The sequence below is a fragment of the Octopus sinensis genome, unplaced genomic scaffold (genome assembly GCF_006345805.1).
Source record: "Octopus sinensis unplaced genomic scaffold, ASM634580v1 Contig16807, whole genome shotgun sequence".
Classification (NCBI taxonomy): Eukaryota; Metazoa; Mollusca; class Cephalopoda; order Octopoda; family Octopodidae; genus Octopus; species Octopus sinensis.
In genome coordinates, this window is record NW_021834592.1 from 22379 (window position 1) to 32500 (window position 10122).

At 37.3% G+C, this 10122-nt stretch overlaps 1 protein-coding gene across 1 annotated transcript in view; it reads right to left on the reverse strand.

The window, feature by feature from the left end:
- Positions 1 to 10122, reverse strand: part of LOC115230931 (insulin-like growth factor-binding protein complex acid labile subunit) — a 44420-nt gene that overhangs the window by 21206 nt on the left and 13092 nt on the right. The window contains exons 8-12 of the mRNA XM_036499864.1: positions 9287 to 9358; positions 7800 to 7871; positions 6536 to 6607; positions 5274 to 5345; positions 2238 to 2309 (exon numbers count right to left, since the gene is read on the reverse strand). Coding sequence (XP_036355757.1) covers positions 2238 to 2309; positions 5274 to 5345; positions 6536 to 6607; positions 7800 to 7871; positions 9287 to 9358 — 360 coding nt within the window. The remainder of the gene's footprint in view (positions 1 to 2237; positions 2310 to 5273; positions 5346 to 6535; positions 6608 to 7799; positions 7872 to 9286; positions 9359 to 10122) is intronic.

Sequence of the window (10122 nt, forward strand, 5' to 3'; positions counted from 1 at the left end):
GAGGTCAAGCAAATGGAAGTCTCCAGGAATTCTTAACTTCTGGTTGAATGCCTTCCCAGAGAGCCATGAACTGCTAACAGAACTTTACAACGATGTTTTGCAACACCCTAGCAGGATGCCTGCTTGGCTAGTTAATGGGTTAACATTCATGCTTCCAAAAAGTGAAGAAACAAATGAACCAAAAAACTATAGACCCATAACCTGCTTAACAACAACGTATAAAATGCTAATATCTGTCCTGACTGAATATACCTATAGTTTTTTTAATAGAACGCAGCATATCCTATGGTTGTAAAGATCAGCTACTCATCAATAAGATGATCTTAGAAGATTGTCACAAACGACACAAAAACTTGTCAATAGCCTGGATAGACCATAAAAAAGCTTTTGATAGCCTACCACGTAGCTGGACTAAGAAATGCCTGGAAATGTATAAAATAGCGCCTACTCTGCAAAGCCTTTTATCTGTAAGTATGAGATCATGGAGAACCAAACTAACTTTGAACAGTGACAATGAATCTCTAAATGCTGGAGATGTAAACATTTCATGTGGCATTTTCCAGGGTGACTCACTATCACCACTCCTCTTTTGTTTAGCCTCAATACCTCTCTCAAAATTGCTCAACGATGCACACTACGGTTATACATTGTTTGATAAAAATATAAATCATCTCATTTACATGGATGATTTAAAGCTCTTTGCAAAAAATGACTAACAACTCAAGGGCTTACTAGCGATTAGTAAACAATTCAGTGATGACATCAGAATGCAATTTGGCCTTGATAAATGTGCAAAAGTACATTTATCAAAGGGAAATGACAGAAACATCTAACGTGAACCTTGACCAGCAGAATGTCATAAAAGAGATCAAGCGGAGAGCTAGAGGTACCCTAGGGGTAATTGAAGGGGACGGAATAAGGCATTCAGTGATGAAGGAAAGGATCAGGAGAGAATGTTATCGCAGAGTAAGAGCAATACTCAAGACAGAGCTGAATGCGAGAAACAGGATCGATACTTTAGCCATACCAGTCGTGACTTACAGTTTCAATATCGTTAACTGGTCAATTACTGAAATATGTAACCTTGACAGAAAAATACGAAAACTGCTGACAATGCACAGAACGCACCACCCTGAAGCAGATATAGATAATTTTATTTAGTTTCAGCTCACGAGCTGTGGCCATGCTGGTGCACCGCCATAATATTAGAATAAACGGAAGAGTAATAAAAAAAACATTTGTTGTTCATGTATGATTATGACATGGAGACTGAATCTGAAAAAGCGTCAAAGGGATAGAAATATGTGTAGTACTTGTAGCACTGGTAGTAGTAGTAGTAGTAGCAGCAGCAGTAGTAGTAGTAGCAGCAGCAGCAGTTGTAGTAGTAGTAGTAGTAGTACTAGCAGCAGTAATAGTAGTAGTAGCAGCAGCAGCAGTAGTAGTAGTAGTAGCAGCATCAGTAGTAGTAGTAGTACTAGCAGCAGTAGTAGTAGTAGTAGCAGCAGTAGTAGCAGTAGTAGTAGTAGTAGTAGAAGCAGCAGTAGAAGTAGTAGCAAGCAGCAGTAGTAGTAGTAGCAGTAGTAGTAGTAGTAGTAGTAATAGCAGCAGTAATAGTAGTAGTAGCAGCAGCAGTAGTAGTAGTAGTAGTAGTAGCAGTAGTAGTAGTAGTAGTAGTAAGCAGCAGCAGCAGTAGAAGTAGTAGCAAGCAGCAGCAGTAGTAGTAGTAGTAGTAGTACTAGCAGCAGTAGTAGTACTAGCAGCAGTAGAAGTAGTAGCAAGCAGCAGCAGTAGTAGTAGTAGTAGTACTAGCAGCAGTAGTAGTAGTAGCAGCAGCAGTAGTAGTAATAGTAGCAGCAGCAGTAGCAGTAATAGTAGCAGCAGTAGTAGCAGCAGCAGCAATAGTAGTAGTAGTAGTAGTAGTAGTAGTATTAGCAGCAGAGCAGCAGTAGTAGTAGTAGTAGTAGTAGTAGTAGTAGTAGTAGTAGTAGTAGTAGTTGTTGTTGTTTTTGTTGTTTTTGTAAAGGAGTAGATAATAGAACAAGCAGAGCATATTCAGACTCCACACACTCACAGACACACATATTCAGAGTCACTCACATGCAGTCATCCAGTCCTTTCGAACGGATTGAGGATGTAGAGTGGGACAAGGATGTGGGCCGAAAATAAATGAGACGATAATACATTTTTAGTAAAATATTTTTAGTAGAAATATTATCAATAAGTTTTATTCAACTTACAAAGTTGTGAAACTGGGCAGGTCACGGAAGGCTCTTATTCCAATTGTTTCGATGTTATTATTTTCCAGATATCTGTAATTTAAAAAAAAGTCAGTCGATAGGTAAAAGTATCGTAGAGTTCCATAACATAAAATATTATGGTGGAAGATAAAGAAAGTAGATAAAGGTGATGACAATAATGACGAGTAGAAGAATGAAAAAAAGCGTATAGACGTGGTGGTAGTGGAAGTGATGGATATGGTTATGATACGAAGAAAAGGAGGATGGTAGTAATATTAGAAGCTGATGATGATGGTGATGTTTGTACTAATGCCGTTCGTGAGGATAATTACCTGGGATGCTGACGATGATTTCGATGATGACTGTGGAAGAAGAAGAAGAAGAAGAAGAAGGAGGAGAAGGAGAAGAAGAAAGAGAAGAAGGAGGAGCAGAAGAAGAAGAAGACGACGAAAAAGACGAAGAAGAAGGTGGAGAAGAAGAAGAGGAAGACAACGAAAAAGACGAAGAAGAAGGTGGAAAAGAAGAGGAAGAGGAAGAAGGAGGAGGAAGAACAAGAAGAAGAAAAAAGATGAAGAAGAAGGAGAAGGAGGAGGGGGAGAAGAGAAGAAGAAGAAGAAGAAGAGGAAGTGGAGGAAGGAGAAGAAGAAGAAGAAGAAGAAGAGAAGAGGAAGTGGAGGAAGGAGAAGAAGATGAAGAAGAAGAAGAAGAAGAAAAAGAAGAAGAGGAAGGAGGAGGAGGAGGAGAAGAAGAAGATGAAGAAGGCGGAGAAGAAGAAGAAGGAGGATGAGGAGGAGAAGGAGAAGAAGATGAAGAAGGCGGAGAAGAAGAAGAAGAAGAAGGAGGAGAAGAAGATGACGAAGAAGAAGAAGGCAGAGAAGAAGATGAAGAGGAACAAGACGAAGGAGAAGAAGATGGAGAAGAAGAAGATGAAGAAGAAGAGGAGGAGAAGAAGAAGAAGAAGAAGAAAGAAGAAGAAAAAGAAAAAGAAAAAGAAAAAGAAGAAGAAGAAGAAGAAGAAGAAGGACTTATTTAACCTGGTGTCATGAGCTGGAATTTAGTGCCAGAGAAACATGATTAGTTTCAGAATTAGACACAGGCATTGCTTGAAGTGATGTAAGGGTTCCATTGAAGCAGGCGTGGATGAAGTGAATCAAATGTCTTTGGCGCTAAATTCGAAACCATGATACCAGGTTAACTGGCTTTCATTCTTGCAATTTTGCAGAAGTAAGACACATACCTTATTCACTTACTTTTATTCCCAGCCATGTCTGTGCAAATTTAAGTTTCAGTCTTTGTGACTTTGTAGTCTTTTGATTCCTATTTTACATATATTAACAAACGTTTAGACAAATTTTGGACAAAGACAGAATTTATGCATACACAGATATATATGTATATATATATATATATATATATATATATATATATAGGGCAGAGAGAGAAAAAAATGTGTCTTGCCGCGACGACTGCTAAGCACGAAAGGCCGGCTATCGGTCAGTCAGTCACGTGTGAGGAGAAGAGAGAGGAAAAGAGGGACAGATGAATTAAGGAGGGGGAGAAGAGAGAAAAAAGGGAAACAAGGATCAAAGGAGGAGGCGAAGAGAGAGAGAGCGAGAAAGAGACAGATCAAAGTGGAGTGCAAAGTCTGAAAGTCAGAGAAATGTAGGAGAGGGAGAGAGAGATAGTGTTATAGAGTCGTACCAAGTTTAAAGAAATATTATATCAAAATTTTTAAAAATTGTATAAACAAGAGGCATGTAGTTTGATCACCTCGTGTTTATATATTTCTAACCCAAGGTGTTCCTGCTGAGGACGGTTTCACCTAGCGAGTATACGGTATTTTACTTGCTAAACTGAAATCAGAAACCAATTGGTCCAGGAAACTATATGGTGAAATGTTTTTCTTTCTTCATTTCGTTCATGTAGGATTTTATCCCTAATATTGTGGTTATGGAACCTAGCTGTTCTTTCTAGCGTATTGAATCCCACGAGTGGATTCCTCATGTGTTTAAATGTACACTGTATTTCATGCCCAATATATATATATATATATATTATATATATATATATATATATATATATAGCGACGCACGTACCCTTTTGTCTTTTATGTAAGTACATATTTCTTTAAACTTGGTACGACTCTATAACACTATCTCTCTCCCCCTCTCCTACATTTCTCTGGCTTTCACACTTTGCAATCCACTTTGATCTGTCTCTTTCTCGCTCTCTCTCTCTCTTCGCCTCCTCCTTTGTTCCTTGTTCCCTTTTTTCTCTCTTCTCCCCCTCCTTAATTAATCTGTCCCTCTTTTCCTCTCTCTTCTCCTCAAATGTGACTGACTGACCGATAGCCGGCCTTTCGTGCTTAGTAGTCGTGGCGGCAAGACACATTTTTTTCTCTCTCTGCCCTAAGGCATTTTTCTAACACGCCAGCTCAAAATTTACTCGTCCTGTCGAAAGACGCCTGTCTGTGACGTCCTATTTTTGTTATTATTATTATCATTATTGTTTTTACGTATTTTTGTATTCTTATTCGTGTAACGTCGTCCGTTTTTCCGTCCTTGTTTTGTATACATTCGAGGCTTTCTTCCAAGGAATCTAATGCGCTTGGCTTAGAATTTTCTTTGGGGCTGGCCAGATCGGAGCAATCTCAAGATTAATCAGCCGAAATTGCGAGGATGATCCGGTACTTGACTGAAGATCGAAGGCTTCGAATGTCCCGTCCGTGTTTTTTGTATCGTCTTCTAAATGTTTTGCGTTCTTGTCCCAGTTTATATATATATATATATATATATATATATATATATATATATATATATATATATGCATGCATTAAATGGTTCCCCTGAACTATCATGCTCTCATATATGCCATATCTATGAAATGGGCACACACTCACTCACAAAGATCTACAAACATGAAAACACATGTTTGGAAACGCGGGTGATAAAGCTTAAAATGAAAGATGGGAAGATTATACAGATTTAGAAATATATCGTCAATGAAATACTAAGAAAGAGGACTGATTCAACTTACACGGTTTTTAAACTGAACAGATCTTGGAAGGTGCCTGCCTTGATTTCTGTGATATTATTATAACTCAAGTATCTGGAAAATAAAATTGAGTTATGAAGTAATTGTATAGAAAGCTTATTATAGATTCTGGGGTAAACAATCATCATCATCACAATGATAATTAATTCCATGAAGATATTGAGTAGATGATGATGTAGAGGGTGATGAGGATGGAGATGAGGAAGAGGAGGATAATGGTTGTGGAAGTGTTGATAGTGGATGTTGTGGTCGTGGTAGTGAGGAATATGGTGATGAGGCAGATGAGAAGAATATGTGGTGTTGTTATGATGACGATGATATCATGATGTTGATCATGGGTGTGATGTTGCTATTGTAACTCTGATAAGAATGGGAATTGGTATGTCTAAGGTGATGCTGAATAGGACATTAATTATGATGTTGGTGGGGATGTTACTGCTGGCGAAGAGGATGATGGTTTTCAAGTTTCTGCATCTGATGGCGGTATTTTATGGTAATGAAAGTCGTTCATGATGAAGTAGACGATGATGATTATGGTTGAGAAAGATACGAAAGAAAATGAGAATGATGACATGGACGATGAAGTCGTGAATTACCTCAGCAAATATGGTTGTGAATTATATAGTGACGGTTTTAGACCAATAGGGAATTTAGCGAATGATATTGGAAAAAGAATATATGAAGAAATAATAAACAAAAGAAAGAGAAAGCCGCAGGAGAAATAGAAGAAAATTGTAGGATTGTAATCAGCGGTGATCGGGGCATAAACACCGTACACGATACAGAGATCGAATTACACAAACACACTGATAGACGTGCATGCACACATCCATACACAAACAGATACACACACACACACACACACACACGCACACACACATATAAATATATAGATACATATACACATATACATAAGCGCGCTTCCCTAATCTTACCCCTTCATAGTCACACACTCAAATATTCCAAATCTGGGGAGTGGGCTGTCACTCACGCTCACAAACATTCACAAGCTATAACACACACTTTGAACAGAGATAGACCTTACACATACAGAGAAACATGCACACATGCATGCACTAAATGATTCCCCCGAACTATCATGCTCTCATATATCCCATATCTAAGAAATGTGCGCGCACACACAGAGACACAGACACACACACACTCTCAGATTCACAAACGATAAAACACATCTTTGGAAAGTTGTCAATAAAATAATATAACAGAAGACTGGCTTCACTTACAAATCTTCTAAATTGGAGAGATTTCGAAAGGTGTCTGCGCTGATTTCCTTGATCTGATTAGAACTCAATGATCTGGAACATAAAATTAAGTTAATAAGAGTTTGTATAGAACATATTTGTGACGGAATGTTGGTTTAAAATATTAGATGAATGAAGGAATGGAAAGTAGATCCGAATAGTGATTAATTCTATGAAGATAATGGCGACGATGGCGATGAGTAGAAAGAGGTTGTTGTTGTGGTTGTAATGATGAATATGATGATGAGGCAGACGAGATGATTATGTGTTGGTAGAATTGGTGACGAAGATGTTATGATGCTGATGTTTGGGGCGACGTTTTTAAGTTTGATTATTCAGATAAAGATGAGGATCAGCATGTTTATGGTGTTGCTGAATATGATATCGATTATGATGGTGTCCGTTGGGATGTTACTATTGGTGATGATGATGATGATGAAGAAGAAGTAAAAGAAGAAGGAGAAGAAGAAGAAGAAGAATAGGAAGAAGAAAATAACAAAACTGTTGTAGAATTAGGAAATGAAGAAAGCGAAGATGAATATCATAGTGATGATGATGATAATGATGATGATGATGATGATGACGAAGAAGAGGAAGAAGAAAAAGAAGAAGAAAGAGAAGAAGAAGAAGCATAACAAAACTGTTGTAGATGCAGGAAATGAAGGTGTAGATGAAGATGATGATGATGGAGAAGAAGAAGAAGAAGAAGAAGAACAACAACAACAACAACAACAACGACAACAACAACGATAACAAGTGAATGGGAAATGTGTAGGATGGTAAGCGGTGGTGATAGAGACATAAACACCGTAATTGATAGACAGACTGAATTACGCATAGATTTTGAAACAATCGCATGCACGCATCCATACACAAAGAGACAGACATTTATATGAATATATATAAATGCGGTTGCACTAATGTTTCTCCTGTGTGGTCACACTCTTATATATTTTGAATCTGAGTAATGAACCCTCACTCACATTCAAAAACATTAACACACACTTTGGAGAGAGACTGATTTTACACATACACAGAGACATACACATGCATTGCGCACTCAGCCTATAACTCAGAAATGGGCACACACACACACACACACACACACACACACAGAGTTTCGCAAACAGTATAAAACAGCAACTTTGTAAAAACGGTTGAGGGAGCATAATATGGGAAGATATTACAGATTTAGAAATATATAGAAGCAATGAAAATGGTATAAAAAATGACTGATTCAACTTACAGAAATTTTAAACTGGACAGATTTTGGAAGATGCCTACTTTAATTTCTTTAATATTATTATAACTGAAATATCTGGAACATAAAATTGATTTAAGAGAATGTATAGAACATATTTGTGACAAAATTGTGCTTAAAAAATTAGAAAATTGAAGGGATGGAAATTAGATCACGCTGATGAATTTCATGAAGATGAGGGCGACGATGATTATGTAGCTAATAGTGATGATGATGAGGAGGAGGAAGAGGAGGGCGAAGAGGGGTATGAGAAGGAGATTTGTGTTGGTAGAGTTGGCAGTGGATTGTCTAGTGGTAGTTGTGATGAATAGGATGATGAGGAGGCAGAGGAGAAGAATATATGGCGGCAGTGTTGATGACGGAGATGTTAAAATGCTGATGATGGTGGTGATGTTAATGTTGATTATTCTGATAACGATGGAGATTAAAATGTTTATCGTGATGCTGAACATGATATTGAGGAGGATTGTGGGATCTTACAGTTAACGATAATCATGATTGGGTTGAACATTCTGCATCTGATGGCGGTATTTTGTGGTATTGAATGATGTTTATTATGAAGAAGGCGATGTTGAACTTGATGTTTATGAAAGATCAGAAAGTAAATGAGAATGAAGTCGGTGATGAGGACATGGGGAGGACGTCAGGGATTATCTCGGGATATATGGTGTTGTTTTAAATAGTAAAGGATTTAGACAAATAAAGAATCGAGCGAATGATAGAGAAAGAAGAAATTACAAAGAAATCACACAAATAAGTGAAAGACACAAGTAAAAAAGAAGGAGAAGTAAAAAGAAGAAAGAGAAGAAGAAGAAGAAGAAGAAGAAGGAGAAGAAGAAGAAGAAGAAGAAGAAGAAGAAGAGGTAAAATATAAAGTAGAAGAAGAAACAGTTTATGAAGAAGTAGAATAAAAACAAGTTTGATGAAGAGGAGGAGAAGAAGAAGGAAAAGAAATAGAAGAATGCGAAGTAGTAGTAGTAGTAGTAGTAGTAGTAGACGAAGAACAACAAGACGAAAAAGATAAACGTGTAGAAAGAGAAGTAGAAGAACAAGAACAAGTAGAAGATTAAAAAGAAAAAGAAGGAGAAATAGAAGTAAAATATGAAAAAGAGAAAGAAGAAACAGAAGACGAAGTAAAAGACGATGAAGAAAAAGTAGAAGAGGAGGAGGAGGAGAATCTGAAAAGCATCAAAGGCATAGTAGTAGTAGTAGTAGTAGTAGTGGAAGAATAGCTGGAGTGGAGAAGAACAACCATGTTTGGGTAGAATACAGAATGTTATAAATGCCAACACATTTTGAGATTGACACACTGACACACGTTTATAGACATTCACAAATATTCACAGATTTCTATGGAAAGAGAGTGAGGATATACGGAGAGGTAAGGACGTGGGGCGAAAATGCACGAGAAGATTTTGTACAATGAGTAATATATTGTCAATGAAATATTGTGGACAACTTATCCAACTTACAGTTTTTGTAACCTGGGCAGGTCATGTAAGGCTCTTATTTCAATGGTTTCCATATTATTAGTTTGCAAATAACTGCAACATAAAAAAGAGTTCATTTTTAGGAGAAAGTACAGAAAAGTTGTATAACATATAGGCGTAGGAGTGGCTGAGTGGTAAGTAGCTTGCTTACCCAGAATGCAACGCTAGTTGGTCTGGACTGTTACAGTGAGCAGATGTGAGTTTCGGCTCCGTGAACAGAAATAAAGAACAAAAAGAAAAATGGTAAATGAGAATTCTTCTTGTGAATTCTAGTGGGCGTATCTCGCCAGAAAAATAAGAATAAGCCATTTGGATTACCCTTTTGGATTACCTTTTTGGAGTATTATACAAAGGATTCCCTGTCTTGTGCTATTTGTGAGGTTTTTCTTTTACTTTTCCCTTCTTCTATTTTTCTTTCTTTCTAAATTTTGGTTCATTCTTTTCATTACTTTAATTTCAGTTTCCTCCCCTCCTCTTTTTGTTTTATTTTTATTCGATTTAATTTTTTGGCAGACTGTCTTTTGAACTACTTTTGAACTGTTTTTTTGACATGGCAAAGAAGGAACTTAAAAAGAAAAACTCTGTCTTAGAGTGGGAAATTAACCCGCCTAAGCAGTGGTTAAAAGATATGGAGGAGAAGACGGTGGTACTTAGAACGTATTCTAAAGTTCTTAATTCCATCACCGTCTTCCCAAAACAAGTCATAAAAAGTGAACTTAAAGAACATTTGTCCTCCGTAAAATATATATCCCGTGGTGTCAAACATGCAACCGTATGGTTGCTGTTTGACAACGGGGAAAATGCTCGCCAGTTTCGAG